Below are 25,138 nucleotides of genomic sequence, written 5' to 3'. Positions count from 1 at the left end.
TTGATTTACAGTGTTGTAATAATTTCTACTGTACAATAAGGTGGTTCAGTAAAAAATATACACACATCCATTCTTTTTCAGATTCTTTTCCCATATAGATTATCACAGAATATTGGATACAGTTCTCTGTGCTATACACCAGATCCCAATTGGCCAACCATTCTGTATATCACCGTGTGCATATGCCAGTCCCAAACCCCAATCTGTCTTCCCTGTAACCTGTCCCCTTTGGTAACCATAAGTTTGTTTTTAAAGTCTGTGAGTCTGTTTCTGTTCTGCAAATAAATTCATTTGTATCCTTTTTTTTTAACCACATAAGTGATGTCATATGATGTTTGTCTTTGACTGATTTACTTCATTTAGTATGATAATCTTTAGGTCCATCCATGTTGTTGCAAATGGCATTACTTCATGCTTTTTTATGGCTGAGTAATATTCCATTATATATTTTATATATATATATATATACATATACACCCCATTTTATATATATATATATACCCCACATCTTCTTTATCCATTCATCTGACAATGGACATTTAGGTTGTTTCCATGTCTTGGCAATTGTGTATGTTCAACTGCGCTGAACATGGCGGTGCCTTTATCTTTTCGAATTATAATTTTCTCAGATATATGCCCAGAAGTAGGACTGCTGGATCATATGATAGTTCTGTTTTTTAAGGAAACTCCATAGTGATTGCACTGTCTTACATTCACACCAACAGTGTAGGAGGGTTTCCTTTTCTTCACAATCTCTCTAGCGTTAACTATTTATAGACTTTTTGATGATGGCCATTCTGACTGTGTAAGAGGATACCTCATCTTCGTTTTGATTTGCATTTCTCTAGTAATTAGCAATGTTGAGATTCTTTTTTTTTTTTTTTGCCATCTGTATTCTTCTCTAGAGAAATGTCTATTTAGATGGTCTGCTCTAATTGGAGGTTTTACCCTCCAGTCCTTGGTAACCACCATGCTACTCTTATCTATGAATTTGGGTTTTAAATTTTTAAATTTTTAATTTCATTTTTTTTTTGGCCATGCCCAGGGCTTGCAGAAATTACCAGCCCAGGGATCAAATTTGTGCCACAGCAGTGACATCTCCAGATTCTTAACCCACTAGGCCATCAGGGAACTCCAATGAATTCAGGTTTTTTAGATTCCACAGATAAGTGACATCACACAGTATTTGTCTTTCTCTGACTTATCTCACTTAGCATAATGCCCTCAAGGTCTATCCATATTATTGCAAATGACAGGGTTTTTTCTTTTTTATGGCTAAATATTATTCCATTTATATACATATATGTATACATATCTATCACATCTTTATCCATTCATCCTTGAATGGACACTTTGGTTGTTTATAGATCTTGGCTGTTGTAGCTAATGCTGAAGAAAATATGGGAGTGAAGGTACTGTTTTCACAAGCTGTTTTCATGAACTTTGGATATGTATTCAGAAATGGAGATGCTGGATAATATGATACTTCTATTTTTAATTTTTTGGGGAAATTCCATACTGTTTTCCAGAGTGGCTGCACCACCTTACATTCCCACCAGCAGTGCACAAAAGTTCCCTTTCTTCCACACCCTCACCAATACTTGTTGTTACTTTTTTTCGGTATAATATCCATTCTGACAAGTGTGAAGTGATATCTCATTGTGGTTTTGATTTTCATTTCCTTGGTAATTAGAAATGTTGATCATCTGTTCATGTACCTGATAGTTATCTGTATGTCTTTGTTAGAGAAATGTCTATTCAGTTCTCTGCCAGTTTTTTGTTTTGTTTTGTTTTGTTTTTGTCTTTTTGCCATTTCTTGGGCTGCTCCCGGGGCATATGGAGGTTCCCAGGCTAGGGGTCGAATCAGAGCTGTAGCTGCCAGTCTACGCCAGAGCCACAGCAACGCAGGATCTGAGCCGTGTCTGCAACCTACACCACAGCTCACGGCAATGCCAGATCGTTAACCCACTGAGCAAGGGCAGGGATGGAACCCGCAACCTCATGGTTCCTAGTTGGATTTGTTAACCACTGTGCCATGATGGGAACTCCCAGTTCTCTGCCAGTTTTTAATTAGATCATTTGGTTTTTCCCCTTCTATTGAGTTGAGTTCTTTGTAATTTTGGCAGAAATATGGTGTACAAATATTTTCTTCCAGGAGTTCCCGTCATGCCTCAGTGGAAAGGAATCTGACTAGCATCCATGAGGACACAGGTTCCATCCCTGGCCTCGTTCAGTGGGTTAAGGATCCAGTGTTTCCGTGAGCTGTGGTGTAGGTTGCAGACTTGGCTGGGATCCTGAGTTGCTGTGGCTGTGGCATAGGCCAGCAGCTACAGCTCCTATTCGACCCCTAGCCTGGGAACCTCCATATGCCTCGGGAATGGCCCTCAAAAAAGACCAAAAAAATTTGTTTTTTTCTTCCATTCTATAGGTTACCTCTTCATTTTTTTATTGTTTCTTTAGCTGCTCAGAAGCTTTTAAGTTTGATGTAGTCCCACTTGTTTATTTTTGCTTTTATTGCTTGTGCTTTTGGAAGCTGATTCTTTTAAATGAAATGTAAAAACTAAGGCATTAAAGGAAAAATTTATGAGGGCTGTTTTTAAGACTCTGGACAGAGAGAGATAAAAATACCTACATTAAGTCATTTCCAAAACCCCATTCCCCAACTCACACAACAGGCATTTATGGGTCTCCTGCTCTGTGCCTAGCACCATACAAGATTCCTACCAGGAATTCAGTCTTAAGGAGGATACAAACAAGCAAACAGATCAATCACAGTACAACACAGTGAAAGCCTTATATAGATAAGGAATATGTCAACGAGAAAGACTGAAATGATACCAGGCACAGAGCCCAGATTCTTGTAGATTTCCTTCAGAACTTAAACAGTGGTGCCCAAATATTCTTTCTGCCATTGATATGCAAATTATTTCTTCCAACCTTTCCTCAGCTCAAGAACAGTCCAGTACAATGAACTCTGACATGGCAACAAAGGGAGAACAGCTAGTTCCGGACAATCAATTGAATTCTGCAGGAATTCCCAGATCACATTGAGGGCACTCATGTCAACCTAATCTACTTAACGTATTATGGTGTAAAACAAGAGTGGCAAAATAAGTTGTGTTACTGCGTCTACTTTTTGGTAGAAATATTAGTGAGTTGTGAAAGGACCAAATTATAGTCATTCTGAGATGAAAGGAAACATCCCAGGTGACCCAACACTACATATATATTACTTAGTGCCAGAATGAATAAATAAGGACAACTACCTAATATGTGACACAGATCAGCTCAACTATAGATTCAAACATAAGAAATTGCTGATATTCAACCAATTTTGACCTTAAAAAAAGACTATTTCTGGAGTTCCCGTCGTGGCTCAGTGGTTAACGAATCTGACTAGGAACCATGAGGTTGTGGGTTTGATCCCTGGCCTTGCTCAGTGGGTTGAGGATCCGGTGTTGCCATGAGCTGTGGTGTAGGTTGCAGACCGCGGCTCCGATCCCGTGTTGCTGTGGCTGTGGTGTAGGCTGGCGGCTATGGCTCTGATTGGACCCCTAGCCTGGGAACTTCCATATGCCAAGGCTGCAGCCCTAAAAAAGCAATATATAAATAAATAAACTTAAGCACAGACTGTGTGCCAGCTTACATAGTTCAGTCAACTAGCACAGCATCCTGGTTCAGCTGTGGGATGATACAGGACAAGAAAACCAGTTCTCATACCCAGAGCATTTCTGAGTTGCTACTTAATTTTTTAAAAATTAATTTATTTTTCATTCCTGTTGTAGCTCAGTGGGTAACGAACCTGACTAGTATCCAAGAGGATGTGGGTTCGATCCCTGGCCTCACTCAGTGGGTTAAGGATCCCACATTGCCGTGAGCTGTGGTATAGGTCACAGACTCAGCTTGGATCTGGCATTGGCTGTGGTGTAGGCCGGCAGCTGTAGCTCCAATTCCGGGCCCTGGCCTGGGAATTTCCATGTGCTGCACATGTGGCCCTAAAAAACAAACAAACAAAAAATTATTTTTTGGCCATGTCCCTGGCATGTGGAAGTTCCCAGGCCAGGGATCAAACCCACACTGCAACTGTGGCAAAGCCAGATCCTTAACCCACTGTACGGCAAGGGAACTTCCCTCAGTTATTATTTTTAATCATGAGATTCCAGTGTTGGAAAGAGACTGGGAAGGGGAGTTCCCATAGTGACTCAGTGGTTAATGAACCCAACTAGTATCCACAAGGACTCGGGTTTGATCCCTGGCCTCATTCAGTGGGTTAAGGATCCAGCCTTGCCATGAGCCGTGGTGTAGATCGCAGATGCGGCTCGGATCCCTCATTGCTGTGGCTGTGGTGTAGGCTGGCAGCTGCAGCTCTGATTTGACCCCCAGCCTGGGAACGTCCATATGCCATAGGTGCGGCCCTAAAAAAAGACGTGCACACACACACACACAAGCAGTAAATAAATAAATTTTTAAAAATAAAAAAAGGATATTCCTTCTAAGATTTTGAAAAATATTAAAAGAGATGATCTTTTAACCTATTTTAAGTAGTGCTAAACAGAGTTCCCATTGTGGCTCAGTGGTTAACGGATCCAACTAGGAGCCATGAGGTTGTGGGTTCGATCCCTGGCCTTTCTCAGTGGGTTAAGGATCTGGTGTTGCCATGAGCTGTGGTGTAGGTTGCAGAAATGGCTCAGATCCAGCATTGCTGTGGCTGTGGCATAGTCCAGCGGCTACAGCTCCAATTAGACCCCTAGCCTGGGAAACTCCATATGTCGCAGGAGTGGCCCTAGAAATGGCAAAAAAAAAAAAAAAAAAAAAAAAAGACAAAAAGACAAAAAAATAAATAAATAAACCAACAACAACAACAAAAAAAAGTAGTGCTAAACATAAAAATAGAAGAGAGAAGTAGAGGTAGAGACTTATATGCTGTTAATTAAGAGAAAAAACAACACAACAAAACCCCCACAAGTGACTAAAATTACTGTGCAAAAAGCATAACAATTCAATAAACTTTAGGAGTTCCCTAGTGGCCTATCAGGTAAGGATCTGGTGTTGTTACTGCTATGGTTCAGGTTACTGCTATGACATGGATTTGATCCCTGGCCTGGGAACTTCTACATGCCATGGGTGTGGACAAATAAATACTTTCTTGCTGAAAAATGTTAACCATTATCTGAAGCTTCAGCAAGTTGTGAACATTTTCCTGGTAGAGGGTCTTGTTTCAATGTTGATGGCTACTGACTGGCCAGGGTGGTGGTTGTTGAAGCTTGGGGTGGCTGTGGCAGTTTATTAAAATAAGACAAGAATGATTGCTGCATTGATTGACTTTTCCTTTTGTGAACAATTTCTCTATAGCATACAATGATGTTTGAAAGCATTTTATCCAGAGCAGAACTTCTTTCAAAATTGGAGTCAGTCCCCTCAAACCCCGCTATTGCTTTGTCAACTAAGTTTATGTAACTTCCTAAATCCTTTGCTGTCATTTCAACAATCTTCACAGCATCTTGACCAGGACAAGATTCTGTCTCAAGGAAACATTTACTTTGCTCATTCCTAAGAAGCAGCTCCCATCTGTTCAGATTTTGTCATGAGATTGCAACAATTCTGTCCCGTCTTTAGGCTTCACTTTTCCTGGTTCTTTTACTATTTCCACTACATCTGCAGTTACTTCCTCCACTGAAGTCTTGAACCTCTTAAGGCCGTCCATGAAGGTTGGAATCAACTTCTTGCAAATTCTCATTAAGGTTGATATTTTGACCTTTTTCTATGAATTACAAATGCTCTTCTTTTTTTGTTGGGAGGAGATGCACCCATGGCATATGGAAGTTCCTGGGCCAGGGATTGAACCCACACCACCGTGATAACCAGAACCACAACAGTAACATCACTGATCCTTAACCTACTGAGCCACCAGGGAACTCCAGAAATGTATTTCTTAAGTACTAAGACTTGAAAGTCAGAATTACCTTGATCCTTGGGCTATAAGAGTGGACACTGTGTTAGCCAACAGGAAAACAACATGAATTTCATTTCTCTCCATTGGAGCTCTTGGGTGGCCAAGTTCATTGTCAATGAGTAGCAATATTTGGAAGGAATCTCTTTTCCTAAACTGTAGATCTCACAGTGGGATGAAAGTATTCAGTACACCATATTATAAACAGACTTTGGAGTTCCCATTTTAATTCAGCAGGTTAAGAACCTAACGTAGTATCCATGAGGATGTGGGTTTGATCCCTGGCCTCACTCAGTAGGTTAAGGAGCCAGTGTTGCTACAAGCTGTGGTGTAGATTTCAGATTCGGCTCAGATCCAGTATTTCTGTGGCTGTGGTATAGGCTTCAGCTGTAGCTCTGATTCAACCCCTGGACTGGGAACTCCACATGCTGCAAGTGTAGCCATTAAAAACAAACAAGAAAAGAAAAAAACAGATGTACTATTATCTAGGCTATGTTTTTTCATTTTTAGCTTAGGCAGACTAGATTTATCATAATTCTTAAGGGCCCTTTGATGTTCAGATGGTAAATGACCTTTGGCTTCAACTTAAAGTCACCAGTGGCATTAGCTCTAACAAGAGGGTCACCCTGTCCTTTGAAGCTTTAAAGCCAGGCATTGCCTTCTCCTCTGTAGCTATTAAAGTCCTAGGTGACATCTTCTTCCAACAGAAGGCTGTTTCACCTGTACTGAAAATCTGCGGTTTAGTGCAGCCACCTTCATGAATTACCTTGGCCGGATCTTCGAACTTGCTTCAGCCTCCATCAGCGCTAGCCACTTCCTCTTGCACTTTGAAGTTTCGTTCAAAGTGAAGTGAACCAACCTCTGCTAGCTCCAGACTTTTCTTCGGCAACTTCTTTGTCTCTCTCAGTCTCCATAGAATTGAAGAGAGTTAGACCTTTCTCTGGATGATTATGGGAATGGTGCGGTTGGTTTGATCTCTTCTACAGACCAATAAGACTTTCTCCTTCTCAGCAATAAGGCTGTTTCACTTTCATATTATTCATGTGTTCCCTGGACTAGCACTTTCAATTCCCTTTAGGAACATTTCCTTTGCATTCCCAACTTGGCGAACTCTTCGGTGCAAGAAGCCAAGATTTTGGCCTATCTTGGCTTTTGAGATGACTTTCTCACTAAAATTAATCATTTCTAGCTTTCGATTTAAAATAAGAGTGCGAGGAGCTCTCTCCTGGTGCAGTAAGTTAAGGATCTGGCATTGTCACTGCAGTGGCTTGGGTGATTGCTGTGGCGCAGATTCAAGCCCTGGCCTGGGAACTTCCATGTGCTTTGGGCACAGCCAAAAAAATAAATAAGAGCGTGACTCTTCCTTTCACTTGAATACTTAGAGGCCACTGTAGGGTTCATACTTGTGTCTCTCCCTCAAGGAGAGGGAGAGAGACAAGGACTGGTGCGAGAGTGGAGCAGTCAGAACATGTTTGACGTTTAAGTGTTATATGAAGCACTGCATTATGTCCCAAAACAATTGCAATGGCAACAGCAAAGATCACTGATCACAGATTGCCATTCCAAATAAAATAGTAATGAAAAATTTTGAAATATGGCAAGAATTACCAAATGTTACGCAGAGACATAAAATGTAACAGCAAATGCTGTTGGAAAAATGCTGTTGGACTTGCTCAATGAAGGTGGCCACAAACTTCAATTAAAAAACTGCAAAAAAGCAGTATCTGGAGTTCCCATCATGGCTTAGTGGTTAACAAACCCAACTAGTATCCATGAGGACGTAGGTTCGATCCCTGGCCTCACTCAGTGGGTTAAGGATCCGTGGCATAGGCAGACTCAGCTTTGATGTGGCATTACTGTGGCTGTGGCATAGGCTGGTGGCTACAGCTCCGATTGGACCTCTAGTCTGGGAACCTCCATATACTGTGGGTGTGGCCCTTAAAAAAAAAAAGACCAAAAAAAAGCATCTACTACAGAGTGTAATAAAATGACAAGCAATAAAACAAGTAGTTCCTTGCACAGACTTTTGCAAGAACTCTAGTGAGAGTTCGATAAATATTTGTTGGATGAATGCAATACGACCAGTTCCCTTATTATTTGGGAAAATAAAATTAAAACCCTGTCTTGTGAAAGAGGCATTCAATTTGTTCTATGTGGCCCAAAGTATCAAGAAATTCCAAATTCTGATACAGAAACACTTTCTTTCAGTTACAGTTATCTAAGAATAGATTCGCTGACTTGGAAGATGAGGTTTCTACCAGCAAAAATGGGGTGACTATTGAAGATGCATAGAATAGACTCCTATTCAGGTCTGAAAGTCTCTTTGTGGCAAAGGCAATAACTCTGAAGACAGATCATCTTAGTTCAAAGTCTGGCTGAGCCACTTAGTACCTAGGTGGTTTTCGGCAAACCACTAAATCTCTTTGTGCCAGGTTCTGTGTCTGCAAAGTGGAGATAATTTCTTTGACTCTAAGATACATTTTTTTTTTATTGGTTGCACACAACGCATATATAAGTACCTGGCTAGGAATTGAATCTGAGCCACAGCTGCTACCTACGCCACAGCTGCATCAGTGCAGGATCCTTTAACCCACTGGGTTGGGCCAGAGATTGAACCCACGCCTCCACAGTGACTTGAACCGCTGCAGTCGGATTTTCAACCCACTGCACCACAGCAGGTTCTCCTAAGATACAGTTATTTTAGTTTAACATTTCTGAAATCAGGATGCTTATTACAATTATTGGCAGCCAGATGGCAGTTGTGACATAATTGTCAGTTCATGTTGTTCACACTAGAAATGAGCTATGTGCAATCCTAGTACCACGTGTATTGAGTTTTGACTTTCTTTTATAAAATGTCTTTCAACAGATTGCAGCACAGATCAGCATTGAAAAATAAACATTTTTTGTGTATGCAAAAAGACAAGGAAATGGCAGTGGAGTGTAAATTTCAGATTAGTGAACAATATTTACTTTTTTTGTGAGTGTGTCTTTTCTGGGGCCACACCCAAGGCATATGGAGGTTCCCAGGCTAGGGGTCTAATCAGAGCTGTAGCCACTGGTCTAGGCCAGAGCCACAGCAACCCAAAACCTCATGGTTCCTAGTCGGATTCTTTCACCACTGAGCCATGATGGGAACTCCTTTTTTTTCCTTTTTTTAAGGGCCGTACCCGAAGCATATGGAAATTCCCAGGAGAGGAGCTGAATTGGAGCTACAGCTGCAGGCCTACACCACAGCCACAGCAACACCTGATCCGAGCTGCGTCTGTGACCGACACCACAGCTTACTGCAACACCAGATCCTTAACCCCCTGAGCAAGTCTAGGGATTGAACCTGAGCCCTCGTGGATCCTAGCTGGGTTCATTACCACTGAGCCACAGCAGGAACTCCTTTACTGTTGATTACAAGGTTTTTTTTTCTTTCTTAATGGTAAATAAAATAATGTTAGGTCTTGAACTCAACAGTGTCTTAAATTCAGTGAATCTGGTATTTCACCAGTTAACTTATAAGGTTATTTTAAAGGTTATAAGAATAAATGATTTAATTTTTATCTGTCAACTACTTAGAAAAAGGCATGGCACAAAGTTAGTACCATGTGGTGTTCCCTTCGTGGCTCAGTGGTTAACAAACCCCACTAGAATCCATGAAGATGTGGGTTCCATCCCTGACCTCACTCAGTGGGTTAAGGATCCTGAGTTGCTGTGAGCTGTGGTGTAGGTCACAGACATGGCTTGGATCCCACGTGGCTGTGGCTGTGGCTGTGGTGTAGGCTGGAGGCTACAATTCCGATTTGACCCCTAGCCTGGGAACTTCGATACACCAAGGGTGCAACCCTAAAAAAGGCAAAAAAAAAAAAAAGTTAGCACCATGTAAGTACTGTTGTTATTTTATTTTTGTATACTTAGTCACCATTGATTTCAACAGTTGCACTTTTTTTTTTTTTTTTTTTTTTTTTTGTCTCTTTGCCATTTCTTGGGCTGCTCCCATGGCATATGGAGGTTCCCAGGCTAGGGGTCCAATCGGAGCTGTAGCCGCCAGCCTACGCCAGAGCCACAGCAATGCGGGATCCAAGCCGTGTCTGCAACCTACACCACAGCTCAAGGCAACGCCGGATCCTTAACCCACTGAGCAAGGCCAGGGATGGAACCCGCAACCTCATGGTTCCTAGTCGGATTCGTTAACCACTGCACCACAACGGGAACTCCAACAGTTGCACCCTCTTGTCTAGCATCTGATGGGGTGTCATAAGTCGTAAGGTTAAGGAGATTGCAAAAGGAAAAGTAGGGGGTTTCTCCAAGGTGAAAATATAGCCTTGGAAATTCAGAATTGATGCCATTAAAGAAGAGGAAACCCTGTCACAGTACAGGAAGTTCTTGTAGAACCAGGCTCTTTAAACTCTTCTCAATGAGACTGAATGCAAATGAAAAGACTCTGGAAAGGAAAAAATCAAGGTTATGGTGGCAGCACCGGCCTTCTCTCTTCCTTACTTTTAACAGTTTCTCTGCTGACCCACATGTCCATCCTGCCAAGTTCTCGTCTGGCAGGAGTTCCACAATTTGGTAGAGAAATCACGTATAAATGACTCACTTTCATTCTAAATGCCAACAAATTCTGCAGCAACAGGAAGAGGGCCGGTGCTTTTCCAAACTTTCTTGCTTGCCACTGTCTCAAATCCAGCAAAAGAAACCTTTTTCCTGGGAGTAGATTAGTTAGAAAAGACGCTTTGCACTGAAGCTGAGTGGTTCTGATCCCAGCTGGCTCCATCTCTGGAAAAATGCAATATGGAGATTTCCCCTTGACCACTGCTACTTGTGTTCTCAAAGCCTCTTCCTTACTTGTTAAGAAACATCAGACGTATAGGAACTCAAGGGTTGACTATGTATACTGCTTGGGCTGAGATTCACGCCTGTATATTAAAGTGTCCTAGTGTGTCAGCTCCTGCTTTTCAACAAACTGGAGTTAGCCAGTCATCTATTAAAATTTTACTTGTCTTATTCCAAACACTAAGTTCACTCCTGCCATAATTTCAAACAATGGGGGAGGAGCACTAGGATGCGGGGAAAGAATCCAGAGGCCAGGGAGACATCCCGCCCTCTCTCTCCATCCAGAACACCATTGGGCTGCAGAAATGAAGGATCGGTAAGCTCTGAAAATACTTTAGATTGCTACCCAGTCTTCCTCAGACCCCTCCTCTCTGGCTTGGAGAGCATCAAGACTCAGTCATCACAGCGGGCTGACAACCCAGGTGAGAAAGATCGATTTTCAGTATGGCTGGTTTAAGTGTGTGCTTGAAGGCAGTCACAAAAGCAAGCAGCAGCACTGGAAGAGTGCAGAATTTGCACAGCTCATTGTGTGTGTGCCCTATTCTATGAAATAATGCCCTTGTTATGAGGTATGATTCAGCCTGATCTGTCTCTACCACAAAGACTCATGCCTGGGATAACGTGTAATGATAGAATCCTGGAGCATCTCAGAAGGAAGGCATTTGATATACACCAGGTGTTTTAATATTGCAAATTCATTGTGAGGAAACTTGCAGAAGTTTCAAGGCTGTCAATCTGCTTTGGAGGTGGTATTGAAAGTGTGTACCAGGAGAAGAAAAAAACGCCTCTGCTGCCAGGTAAACAATATATTCTTTATGATTATAAAGAATAATACCTGGAGTTCCCATTGTAGTGCAGCAAAAACGAATCAGACTAGTATCCATAAGGATTTGGGTTTGATCCCTGGCCTCACTCAGTGGGTTAAGGATTCAGTGCTTCTGTGAATTGTGGTGTAGGTTGCAGATGTGGCTCAGATCCCATGTTGCTGTGGCTGTGGTGTTGGCTAGCTGCTGTAGCTCTGATTTGACCCCTAGCCTGGGAACTTTCATATGCTGCAGGCGTGGTCCTAAAAAGCTAAAAAAAAAAGAGTAATATCTGCTTATTATGGGAGGGATACAGAAATGTGTTAATTTATAGAAAAAAATAAAGTCACCTATGTTCCCATCACCCTGAAAAATTTGATGCTTCCTTTTCATTTTAAAAAATTAATATACAAAATTAGTATCATACAGCATTTAAGCTATTTTTTAAACTTTTCACTTGGAAATAGTTGCACACTTAAAAAATAATAAAAGTTGCTGGAGTTCCCCTTGTGGCTCAGTGACTAGTATCCATGAGGATGCAGATTTGATCCCTGGCCTCACTCAGTGGGTTTAGAACTGGCATTGCTGTGTGCTGTGGTGTAATTCAAAGATGAGGCTTGGATTTGGCGTTGCTGTGGCTGTGGCGTAGGCCAGTGGCCACAGATCCAATTAGACCCCTATCCTGGGAAACTCCATATGCTGGGGGTACAGCCCTAAAAAGATAAATTAATAAGTAAATAAAAATAAGTTTGCAAAAATAAAAATAGCATGGGGAATGCCCGTTTACTCTTTACCCGGATATGGCTTATAGTTACTCCATCTGCTTTATCTTTTTTTTTTCTTTTTTGGTAGCTCCGCAGCATATGGAGCTCCCTGGTCAGGGATCAGAACTGAGCCACAGCTGTGACCTAAACTGCAGCTGCTGCAATGCCAGATCCCCGCCCGACACACTATGCTGGCTGGGGCATTGAACCTGCGTCCCAGTGCTCCCAAGAGGCCGTCAATCCTGCAGGAACTCCTTCTGCTTTATCTTTTATCTTTCTATCTATCTATCAATCACCTATTATTAAAAGGTGAGTTTTAGCCATTATGGCTCTTTTACCCCTAAATACTTCAGTGTGTATTTTCTAAGGATAAGGATTTTTCTCCTCCAACATAACCAGCGTTGTCAGGTTTATAAATTCCTAAATTTACATTGATTTAAGGATTTAACCTATCACCCATATTCCAATGTGATTAATTGAACCCAAAGTGTCCTTTACGATATTGTCCCCTCCAGCACAGGATCAAGTCTAGGGTCAGGTACTACATTTGGTTATCAAATCTCTTTAGCTTCCCTGATCTTGGGACATTTTCATAGCCTTTATTTTTTCTGGGACAGAGGTTTTAAAGGCAGCAGCATCTACCACCTCTGCCCCTAACATGTACTTTTCCCCTGTAACTGAATGTTCCTTATTCTGCATTTGTCTGATGTTTTCTGTGACCAGACTGAGATTACGCATTCTTTGATGGAGCATGGCTTAGGTGATGCTGTGTCCTCGTGGGGTGTCGCACGGAGACAGTATCTTGTTACCCTTCATTGGTGATATTAGTGATCACCGAGGCAAGGTTTGCCACACTTCTCTGCTGCACCATTATTGATTTTCCCTTTCTCCTTTACAGCTTATGTCTATAGGGAGACAATTTAAGATCGTGCAAATATTCTGCCCATCATCAAAATTTTCCCTTAAATTCAGCATCCATTGATGGATGATGCTTGCCTGATTCAAGCTTTACCAAGTAATGATTTTCCAACTCCAGCACTTCCTCAACATTTGCCAGCTGGTCCTTGTCATTCTGCTGTTACACGAAATCTCCATTTCCCTCATGTACATATTTTATATGTATATGTGCAAATATGTGTGTGTGTGTGTATATATATATATACATGCTATATATATAGTTGTGACAATAATCCCTCTCAATACAATCTTCCACATGTCCCCCAAGTCAGATATTTTATCAGCACATTTCCCCACTGTAGACATTCCATCAGGAGCCCTTCTTCCTCTTCTCCACTCCAGACCCATGGTCATCCGGCCACTGCATAGCATAGCTGCCATAACTTTCACTTCTTATCATCTAAGGAATTCCATGGCCTTTCTTCTATGTTGGATCCCATTTCCTGAATCCTGTGCCTTCCTCTTTTTTAGTCTCCTTTTATGTTTTGAAGAGACATTCTTCTCCAACCTTCTGAGAAAAGGTAGGCAACAAGTTAATTTTCTGCAGAATATCTGTCTAAAATATATTTACTTTTTCTCTCACTTTATTGATAATTTGGATATTGAATTCTAGGTTAGAATTTAATTCCCCTCAGAATCTTTTTTTGTTTGTTTGTCTTTTTAGGGCCGTACCCAAGGCATGTGGAAGTTCCCAGGCTAGGGGTCGAATCGGAGCTGTCACAGCCACAGCAACACAGGATCCAAGCCACATCTGTGACTTACAGCACAGCTCACAGCAATGCTGGATCCTTAACCCACTGAGCAAGGCCAGGGATCAGACTGAAGTCCTCATGGATACTAGCTGGATTCGTTACTGCTGCGCCACCAGGGGAATTCTTTTTTTTTTTTTTTTTAATTTTATGGCCACACCTGCAAACACCATATCCTTAACATACTGCCCCAGACCACGGAGCAAAACTGCACCCACATAGTGACCTGAGCCACTGCAATGGGACTTTTTTTTTGTCTTTTTAGGGCTGCACCCGCAGCATATGGAAGTTCCAGGCTAGGGGTCGAATTGGAGCTGCAGTGCCGACCTATGCCACAGCTCACAGCAACAGTGGATCCTTAACCCACTGAGCAAGGCCAGGGATCAAGATGGAACCCTCATCCTCTTGGATACTAGTAAGATTTGTTACTGTGGTTCCACAACAGGAACTCCTGCAGTGGGATTCTTAACCCACTGCACCACAGTGGGAACTCCTCCCTTAGAATCATGAAAGCATTTCTTTATTATCTTGTAGCTTCTATTGCTACTGGGAGGAAGTCCAAAGCCATCTGATTCCTGGAATTTTAGCCCAATACTTTGTGTGTAATGATACTTTTTTGGCTTTCATTTCTGCATATTTTCATTTACGATACTTACTTACCACTTATGATCTAAATATCCTCAGTGTAGGTCCTTTTTAATTTGTCATACTGAGCCCTGGGGTGGGATCTTTCAAAATGAAGATCTATGTCTTTCAATTCTGAAAAGTTTTTTTCTGTTTTTCTTTTTGTTAATTTCTTCTAGATGTTTTCTTTTTTTTTTTTTTTTTTTTTTTTGTCTTTTTGCCTCTTTTTGTCTGTTGTTGTTGTTGTTGCTGTTGTTGCTATTTCTTGGGCCGCTCCCGCGGCATATGGAGGTTCCCAGGCTAGGGGTTGAATCGGAGGTGTAGCCACCGGCCTACGCCAGAGCCACAGCAACGAGGGATCCGAGCCACCTCTGCGACCTACGCCACAGCTCACGGCAACGCCGGATCGTTAACCCACTGAGCAAGGCCAGGGATCGATCCCGCAACCTCATGGTTCCTAGTCGGATTCGTTAACCACTGCGCCACGACGGGAACTCCTCTAGATGTTTTCTTATTCTCTCTTTCTGGAACACCTGTTTGTCAGATGTTGATCTTTTCTTTTTCTTTTCTTTCTTTTTTTTTTTTTTTTTGTTGCCTTTTTAGGGCCACACCCATAGCATATGGAGGTTCCCAGGTTAGGGGTCTAATCAAAGGTGTTGCTGCCATTCCGAGCCATGTCTGTGACCTACACCACAGCTCAGGGCAATGCCAGATCCTTTAACCCACTGAGTGAAGCCAGGGATCAAACCCGCAACCTCATGGTTCCTAGTCAGATTTGTTTCTGCTGTGTCAGGACAGGAACTCCAGATGTTAGTCTTTCTTGATTGATGTTTTAATTTTCTTATTGTTTCTCTTTTATTATCCATCTTTTTTTTTTTTTAACTAACTTTTGGGGAGATTTTTTAAAAGCCTTGTTTTCCAAACTTATTAGTGAAATTTTCATGGTATCGTATTTCATTATTAATATTTTTTGCCCACAGCATGTGGAAGTTCCCAGGTCAGGAAGCGAACCTGAACTGCAGTTGTGATCTGTGCCATGGCTGTGACAACACCAGATTCTTAACCTGCTGCACCGCAAGGGAACTTCAGTTAGGTATCATATTTTAAATTTCTAAGCACTTTCTTTATCTAATATATTTTTCCTTTTTTTATTAATACTCTTTCATGAACAGAATACATTTATCGGGAGTTCCTGTTGTGGCTCATTGGGTTAAGAATTCAACTAGTATCATGAGGATTTGGGTTGATCCCTGGCCTTGCTCAGTGGGTTAAGCATCTGGTATTGCTGTGACTGCGGTACAGGCCTGAGCGGCTACAGCTCCGATTGTATTCCTAGCCTGGGAACCGCCATATACCTCGGGTGTGGCCCTAAAAAGATAGATAAATAAACAAAATGGAAACGGTTGAAATTATATACTTATTTTAATATGTATACTTTTTAGTTTTATTAAAATTAAATCTTTTCATATTGTCTTTCTCCTTTTGTGAACTATATACTCACTTGTTAATATTTCTTGAATTGTTAGAACTTTTTATATATTAATTCCATTCGAATACATGTTAGTATTTCCCTATTTTTCTTGTTTATTTTCTACTTCCAGAAACTAAGTAAACTGCATGTAGATAGCTACATTTATTCACCTTTTAAGATTAATTTATCAGCTTCTATAGTTAGAAAGCTTTTCTCCATTCTAAGGTTGGCTATTCATCTGCCTATTCTTTTATATGTACCTGCATACATTTAACATTTCTCACTCGAATTCAATTGTAATTGATTTCACTTCATTATTATTATTGTTTGGCTTTGCCCTCTGCATACAGAAGTTCTCACGCCAGGGCAGGGACACCGGATCCTTAACCCACCAGGGAACTCCAGTTGTAATTATTCTTATGCATATTTTGATAGGGACTCTAACCCAATCACTGTGTCCCAGCACCATCTGAAAGCAGCCATGCCTTTCTTTATCAAATGCACGGGAATCGTGAGCACCCCTCCAGGAAATGCCTGGTTACTGCGCAGAACCGCGGCGAGGGGGTCACCGGAACAACAATTTGAAAACGTCAGTAACTGAGTATGTTCAAGTTTTCCGCACTCAGCTTGGGGTTGTGATGCAGCTGTTGTTGTTGTTGTTTTTGCTTTTCAGGGCCACACCCGTGGCATAAGGAGGTTCCCAAGCTAGGGATTACAAAGGAGCTGTAGCCACGGGCCTACGTCACAGCCGCAGCAACTCGGGATCTGAGCCGTGTCTGCGACCTACACCACAGCTCAGCGCAACGCCAGATCCTTAACCTACTGAGCGAGGCCAGGGATCGGACCCGCTTCCTCATGGATACTATTCGGATTAGGTTTCACTGAGCCACCATAGGAACTCCCGAGATGCGACTCCTTAGTCTCGCTACGAGCGCTGCTGCGGGATGTCCTTGCCCACGGATCGCCGCCACTAAGCATCTCCGTCTGTGCGGGCATCTGGGGACCTCGGGACCCGGCGATGGGGCGCTGCCCGGGCTGTTGAGCCTGGTCCCGGTACAGCTCTAATCTCCGCCATAGCGGTCTGGGGTACACGGAGCCGAGCTCCGCTCGGGAGGCCGGGCAGGAGCTCGCTGGTGGCCAGCAGAGACCACAGGGGCGCAGGGCGCGCAGGGGCCAAGCGCAGAGAGCCGCTGACACGGAAGTCAGCATCGCGCTGCCAAACAACTTGCTTTACGGCTCTCAACAGATGGCTCTGTTCCTCTACCCCGACCACAACTTGCGGCTCCTCCGCCCGTTCACAGCCGTGGTGCGGCACGCTCTCTTTGGACCGTCTTCCCAGGGTCTTCTGCGCGGCCGCTCCGCGTACCCTTCCGCGAGTACAGGTCTTCTCAGTTCATTCGCGTTAGACCTTCTTCCCACACCCCGGTCTGGTTTACCCTCGTTCTGACCTTCCTCCCAGGACTCTTTGCGCGGGAACCCAAAGTGTTCTTCCGCGCCACACGCCGTTCTGGTTTTGGGTACTCCCGTTGGCCCTTCCTCCCAGGGTCCTCTGCGCGGCCTGTTTTATCGCCCTTCTGCGCGTACGTCTCTCGCTCTCTCTCTCTCGCTCTCTCTCTCTCTCTCTCGCACTTTTTCCAGGTTCCCTGACGCCGTCATCACGCGTGTCCTTCCGCGCGTTCTAGTCGGCTTTCGCTCGGACCTTCTTCCCAGGGTCCTCTGCGCGGCCGTCCCGAGACCCCTTCTGCGCGTTCAGGGGGAACGGTGCGTGAGTGGGATCTCCGCCGGGTGGGAAGCTCGTCTCCCGGTCCCGGCTTAGTGGTACCGCCCCGGGGCATGTGCTGAGGGGAGGGTGCCGTGGCCGTGGGTTGGGCTGGGCGGGGCGGGGCGGGGCGGGGTTGGGGCTGCGGTTACTTGCTGCCGGTTGACCGGGGCCGAGGGCGCGTAGACAGTTGTACCGCGGTGTGTAGAATTACCCACTTAGGGATTTGACAGTTCAGCGCGTATTCAGCGTTTCTAGACTTTTTTTTTTTAAATTGAGATAGAATTTATATATGATTAAAGTTGTTCATCCAAAGTGAACACTGAGTGGTCTTTATTGTATTCACAGAGTTGGGCGGCCGTTACCGTTATCTAACGCAGAACATTTTCATCACCTGGGAAAGAAGCCCGAGCTCATTAGCGGGCTCCTCATCCCCCTCCCCCAGCCCCACTAGTCTTCTTTCTGCCTCTGAATTTGCCAGATCTGGATGTTTTGCATAAGTGGGATCATGCAGTATGTGGCTTTTTGTGTCTGGCTCCTTCACTTGGCACTGTGTCCCCAAGGTTCATCCGAGCTGTGGCGCGTGTCCCGTACTCTCGTGGCCCAACAATAATCTTTCGTTGTCGGGATATACCATGTTTTGCTTCTTCATTAATTGATGGGCATTTGCGTTTTTGCACTTTTCGGCTTAATTTAAGGGCTCTTTCATCATAGAATTCAGCCCTAGGCACAAACAATGTAAAACTAAGTTCTTATCACATTTAACTCGGGTTGGATCAGGTATTTCATTGGCCCCAGGTCTGGTATCTTTCAGAAAAGGCTGGCTTTGTGAAGTCCTCTGTTCTCAGTGCATCGCTTACTAGACCATTGATTGTGGTGGTAACAAGCAGAGAAGCGTTTGTGTGCAGGTCCCATCGGAGATGCAGTCAGACCTGTCATCTAGTGATGGGAACTGGGTGGACTTGGAGACGAGTTTATGAAAAACGTAACAGCTGTGGGAGAGGTTTGATCACATAAAACACCTAGCCTATTTTCATCATCTGTGAATTCTGTATTTGTGAATTGACTGACTGGCTAAAACTTCTTTGTAGCCCCAAGCAGATGCTCCAATGCTCTGGCAGTGTGTGGAGTGTCCAGCAAGGCGTCCTCTGCCTTCTTGCTCATACTGTAAACCAGTGTCTTTGTTGTGGTATATTTGTTGCTGCATTTTGCACAGTTTTATGCTTTTTATTAGTGATTCCACTGGTGTTTTTTAAAAACGCTTTTTAAAAAGCTGAAAGAATGATTCTTTAAATTCTGTGGCGCTTTGCAATATTCAGAAGTTTCACACACGATTTCATGTAATTGGTTAACAATCCTCTTTGTCTCCCTACCCCTGTCTTCCCCTCCTTCCTTCCCTGTCCCCACAGATATAGTTTTTTTGTCTATATCTGTGAGTCTGCTTCTTTTTAAAAAATGTCTGTATATGTGTATCTTTTATGAAGTCACTGCTCAAATCTTTTTGCCTATTTTAAATTAGGTTAATTGCCTTTTTATTTTTGTTGAGTTGTAGACTTTCTTTATATATCCTTTTTATATCCTGGATATCAGTCCTTTGTGGTTGCCTATTCATTTTTTTTTTCCCTTTTACGGCCGCACCTTCAGCGTGTGGAAGTTCCTGGGCTAGGGGTCCAATTGGAGCTACAGCTGATGGCCTTCACCACAGCCACAGCAACACCGTATCTGAGCTACATCTGCAACCTACACCCTAGCTTGTAGCAATGCTGGATTCTTAACCCAGTGAGTGAGGCCATGGATTGAACCCACATCCTCACAGAGACAATGTTAGTCCTTAACCTACTGAGCCACAACAGGAACTCATATTCATTTTCTTAGAGTTGTTTTGATAAGCAGACTTTTGGTGTAGTTATATTTGTCTTTTTTTTTTTTTTCTTCCAGCCACGCCAGGAATTGAAACTGTACCACAGCAGTTAACAATGCTAGATCCGTAACCACTAGGCAAAACAACCATGTCATTTTTTCTTTTATAGTAATTGCTTTCTGAGTCCTCTGAGTAAAAAATCTTGACTGCCTCCAGGTTGTGAAGATATACTCCTGTATTTTCTTGTAGAAATTTTATAGATTTACCTTTTATGTTTAGGCACATGGTCTATCTCTAGTTTTTGTGTGTGGTGTGAAAATTACTCTGTGAAGAATATCGAATTTTCTTCCCATGTAGATATCCAGTTACTCCAGCTGTCATGTGTTGTACTGCTTTGGTACCCTTACTGAAATTCAGATGACTATATACATGTCGATTGATTTCTGGGCTTTTTTTCGTTCCACTGATCAGTCCTTATGTCAGTTTTAATTACTGTAGATTTATAAGTCTTGAAGTCATGTAGTGTTGGTCAAAAGTTTATTGTTTTTCAAGTTGATTTGGTTAGTTTAGATCTTTGCATTTTCTACACGAGTGTTAGAATTAATCATCTTACCAGTTTTTACAAAAAAGTCTGGCAGGGTTATGATTGCAATGGCATTGAATCTGTAGATCAATTTGGAAAGAATTCACGTCTTGGAGTTTCTGTCATGGCTTAGCAAAAACGAATCTGATGAGGATCCCTGAGGATATAGGTTTGATCCCTGGCCTCACTCAGTGGATTAAGGATCTGGTGTTGTCAGGAGCTGTGATGTAGGTCGCAAATGCGGCTTGGATCTGATGTGGCTCTGGTGTAGGCTGGTGGCTATAGCTCCGATTGGACCTCTAGCCTGGGAACCTCCGTATGCCACGGGTGCGGCCCTAAAAACCAAAAAAAAAAAAAAAAAAAAAAAAGTGAGACGTAGCAGTTGCCTTATAAATTAATTTCTAGAATTAAAAATATATACTTTGTCTATATCCTGCATTATGTATTTCTGTCCTTCTTTCACTTAGCTGTTCATCCTATTATCAATCATATTCCATTCTTTTTTTTTCTTTGGCCACACCCTTGGCATATGGAAGTTCCTGGGCCAGGGATTGAATCCCAGCTGCAGCTGTGACCTGTGCCACAGCTACGGCAATGCCAGATCCTTTAACCCACTTCACTGGGCTGGGAATATAACCCACATGGCTGCAGAGTCAACACTGGAGCCTTAACCTGCTGTACCACAGGGGGAATGCCAGAACGTCCCTTCCTGACCCTACTGTGAGCAAGGTACTGTGCTAGTCACTGGGGTTGCCACAGAGAGGGAGAATCCACCTTATAGGGGCTTATATTGGAGTCAGGGGAGGTGGGTGTGGTAGAGACTGTAAAACAAACTATTTAAATGCTTTCTTACATTTCCTGGCCTCTGTTGCAGTTAAGTTGGAACCATGTGACCTGTTCTTTCTAGGGAGCTGTGACCAGTGTGCTGCACAACACAGCTATGGCAGATGTGAGCTGTTGTCGCTCCTGCAACTCTGTGTGCCCCTGCAGTGATGACCTCAGAAGGTCACATGATTGGTGACACACCTGTAAGATAGTCAGGGCCCCTTGACTGTATTAGATCTTACATGAGTGAGCTAGAGATCTTTTCTGTGTTAAGCTATTCCCCGCTTTTTAAATAAATTCCCATTGTGTCTCAGCGGTTGGTGAACCTGACTAGCATCCATGACGACTGGGTTCGATCCCTGGCCTCACTCAGTGGGTTAAGGATCTGGCATTGCTGTGAGCTATGGTGTAGGTTGCAGATGTGGCCTGGATTGGTGGCTCAGATCTCATGTTGCTGTGACTGTGGCGTAGGCTGGTAGCTGCAGTTCCAATTGGACTCCAGCCTGGGAACCTCCATATGCCGCAGGTGCTGCCCTAAAAGGCAAAAAGACCAAAAAGGAAAAAAAAGAAAACCCAGCATTGTCTCTCTGAGGATGTGGATTCTATCTCTGAGCTTGTTCAGTGGTTTAAGAATCTGGTTTTGCTGTGGTATAGGCTGGCAGCTGAAGCTCATTTGATCTCTAGCCCAGGAACTTCATGTGCGTCAGATGTAACTGAAAAGAAAAAATAAAAAAGAAAATTGTGGTTAATTATACATAATGTAATATTTATCATTTTAATCATTTTTAAGCATGCAGTTCAGTGGCATTACTTCATTTGCAATGTATACCTTTATTTATAACAACCAGGAAAGTTTCTCATTTGAAACTTTGTGAATATCATATTCACCAACAGCTTCTTAGTATTCCATGATTATTCCCAATGGATGTATTATTCTCATGTCATTTTAATAGGATAAATATATGTATGAGGTTGATCTTATTAATATTCCCTTTTATAGATGATAAAATTGGAGCACAGAGAGGCTAAATAATTGGTGGAACTCAGTACTGAACCATGATTAACTTCGATGGGTTCACAGCTGCTTTAAATAGCAGGGTTGGGAGTTCCTGTCGTGGCTCAGCAGAGATGAACCTGACTAGCATCCATGAGGACTCAGGTTCCATCCCTGCTGTCGCTCAGTGGGTTAAGGATCCAGCATTCCCGTGAGCTATGGTGTAGATCATAGAAGAGGCTCAGATCTGATGTTTCTGTGGCTGTGGCTAGCCTGGGAACCTCCATATGTTGCGGATGTGGCCCTAAAAAGACAAAAACAAACAAAACCAAAATAAATATCAGGGTTGGCACACCTCACCTGTGACCCAAATTGGCTACTTCTTTTTTCTTTTCGGCCCCACTGCATATGGAGGTCCTGGGCCAGGGATCAGATCCGAGCCGCAGTTGTGACCTAAGCCACTATACTGGCAGGGGATCCAGCCTGCATCCCAGCGTTCCCAGGATGCCATCGATCCCATTGTGCCACAGCAGGAACTCCATGGCCACCTCTTTTTTGTAATAAAGTTTTATTGGGACATAGCCATGCTCATTCATTCATATGCTGTCTCTGGCCGCTTTCATGCTAAAATGCCAGAGTGAAGTGAAACCATATAGCTTGCAAAACCTAACATATTTACTTGCTGGCCCTTTATGGGAAAAGTTTGCTGACCTCTGCCTTATGGAACAGATATTTACATTTTTTATTTTTATTAAAGTAATATGTGCACATATTTGAAAGGGAAATAGCACTAAGAGTTTTATTTTTAAAAAGGAGAATCCTGGGCTGGCAGGGGAGAGTTCCCATTGTGTATCAGCAGTAACACACCCGACTGGTATCCATGAGGACGCAGGTTCGATCCCTGGCCTCACTCAGTGGGTTAAGGGTCTGTGAGCTGTGGTGTAGGTCATAGAGGGTGGTTTGGATCTGGTGTTGCTGTGGCTGTGGTGTAGGCTGGCAGCTGCAGCTCCAATTCAACCCCTAGCCTGGGAACCTCCATATGCCCCAGGTGTGGCCCTAAAAAGAAAAAAAAGGAGTGCCACCTCACTGTTCTCCGTACTAGCACCAGCATTGCTCCTCAGAGATGGTTCATGCTTTTAACTGTCTTTTCTGACATTAACAGCTACATTCTAAATAATATCCTCATTCCACTATTTCTTGATTTGACAATTAGACACTGATTATTGACTAGTATAGGCCACTATCCTACTTTTTCTTTTTTTTTGTCTTTTTGCCTTTTCTAGGGCGGCTCCCTCGGCACATGGAGTTCCCAGGCTAGGGGTCTAATTGGAGCTGTAGCCACTGGCCCACACCAGAGCCACAGCAACTCAGAATCCAAGCCGCGTCTGCAACCTACCCCACAGTTCACGGCAACGCCGGATCCTTAGCCCACTGAGCAAGGCCAGGGATTGAACCCCCAACCTCATGGTTCCTAGTCGGATTCATTAACCACTGAGCCATGACGGGAACTCCAGCCACTATCCTACTTTTTAGTGCAAGATTATGAATAAATTTACCATTCTTTGCTGAAATGTAATATTTTATCGTTTAAATAGTTTTCTGTATTTTCATCGTAATGTACTTAAGCAAGTTAACAAGAACTTAACAGTAACATTTATTTAGTACTTTGTATGTGCCAGGCACTCTTCTAATGCAGTTTTGATGCAGTTTCACATTTGATCTTTACAGAATCCCTAGGAAATGTAGGTGCCATTGTGATCTCCATTTTCTAGATGACAAAACATCTTTTAGAGAGATTATGTGATGTTTCTCTTGGTCAAGATCTCATGGATTATAGGGTCAGAAATCAACATTGTGCTGTAACGCCATGTGGAGAATCATAGTACTTGACATTGATGAATTGTTCTCTTGTTAGCAAATAGTCTGAAAATTTATAACATGCAAGTTTGCTGAGGCCCAACTTAGAATCTGTGATTTGAGGCAAGTATGGGGTGGTCAGCTGCCAGTGCCTTTTCTTGGGGGTTCTGTTTTCTGGGGGTTACGTGTTGATATGGTTTCAGTCTAGTGCCTGGGCTTTTGATCCTGAATTTGTGTCAGAATCACTGGGTGGGCTTGGTCAAGCACTAATTCATGACCCCACCTCTAGCTTCCCATTCAGTGGGTCTGGGTGGGGGCCTGAGAATGTGGCCCCAGACAGTGCAGATGCTGCAGGGACTGTTAGAGGTTTAATGCTGTGTCCTTTCTGAATGCAGGGTCTTCACTGCGTCCTGTGAGGCTCCTCCTGTCAGCTGGTGTGTGCACCCCAGGAAAGCAGTTCAGCCTCTGTGGCTTCTGTTTCCTCTTGGACCCCGCAGAAGTCTGCATCGGGTTGCTTACACAGTAGGTACCTCATAAGCTGGTAGTTTGCTCTCCCCTAGTGTGCTCTTGTAATTTTGGCTTTTTAATTCATTTAAAGTATAACGTATTCTTATTGTAGAATCACCTTTAATAGCACCACCACACTCGCAAAAATTTGAGGAGAAAGATATAAGCAGACTGGAAAGGATTTTCAGTGGTGTGTGAGATGACAGCTAGCACTGAGGAACTTGGTCCAGACTGGTTCAGTGTTTAGAAGGATGCAAAAAAAGTGACTTTATCTGATTTTTAGTAGAGGCTCTTGCCTTTTACCATTAGCATTCTTTAAGATCTTTTAAAATCTTCTGTTTATTTAGAGGTCAACCAGAATTAACATGTCTGGGACTGAAGAAACAGTTCTTGGAGGCCGCGACAGGCATCCTACTGGTGGCAACTCTGTATTATGCTTTGGTCAGGTAACTGCTGTTTTTTTCATACCTGGAAGGAATGGGTTAAGTGAAAAGGTACATGGAAGCAGTTTGTAGAGTACCATCCCATACTGTAAGCTGTTAATTGTTTTTGTTTTTGTTTTCGCTTTTTAGGGCCGCACTTGAAACACATGGAGGTTCCCAGGCTAGGG

General features: G+C 43.0%; 1 protein-coding gene across 51 annotated transcripts in view; it reads left to right on the top strand.

The window, feature by feature from the left end:
• RAD52 (RAD52 homolog, DNA repair protein) overlaps positions 1–25,138 on the top strand; it is an 81,957-nt gene that overhangs the window by 38,686 nt on the left and 18,133 nt on the right. For 24 of the 51 annotated variants that reach the window (XR_014845115.1, XR_014845116.1, XR_014845113.1 and 21 more), the window contains exons 1-3: positions 17,874–17,903; positions 24,417–24,543; positions 24,876–24,974. Coding sequence is in view for 40 of the 51 variants with exons in the window: in XM_085024415.1 (XP_084880541.1) it covers positions 24,894–24,974 (81 nt within the window). In the remaining 11 variants the exon portion in view is untranslated. 51 annotated transcript variants of the gene reach the window in all.

Source organism: Sus scrofa, chromosome 5 (genome assembly GCF_054392235.1).
Source record: "Sus scrofa isolate SSC_HxYL_T2T_F1_AM1 chromosome 5, Sscrofa_HxYL_maternal_Yorkshire_Landrace_v2.0, whole genome shotgun sequence".
NCBI classification, from domain to species: Eukaryota; Metazoa; Chordata; class Mammalia; order Artiodactyla; family Suidae; genus Sus; species Sus scrofa.
This window is presented reverse-complemented; position numbering and strand designations above follow the sequence as displayed.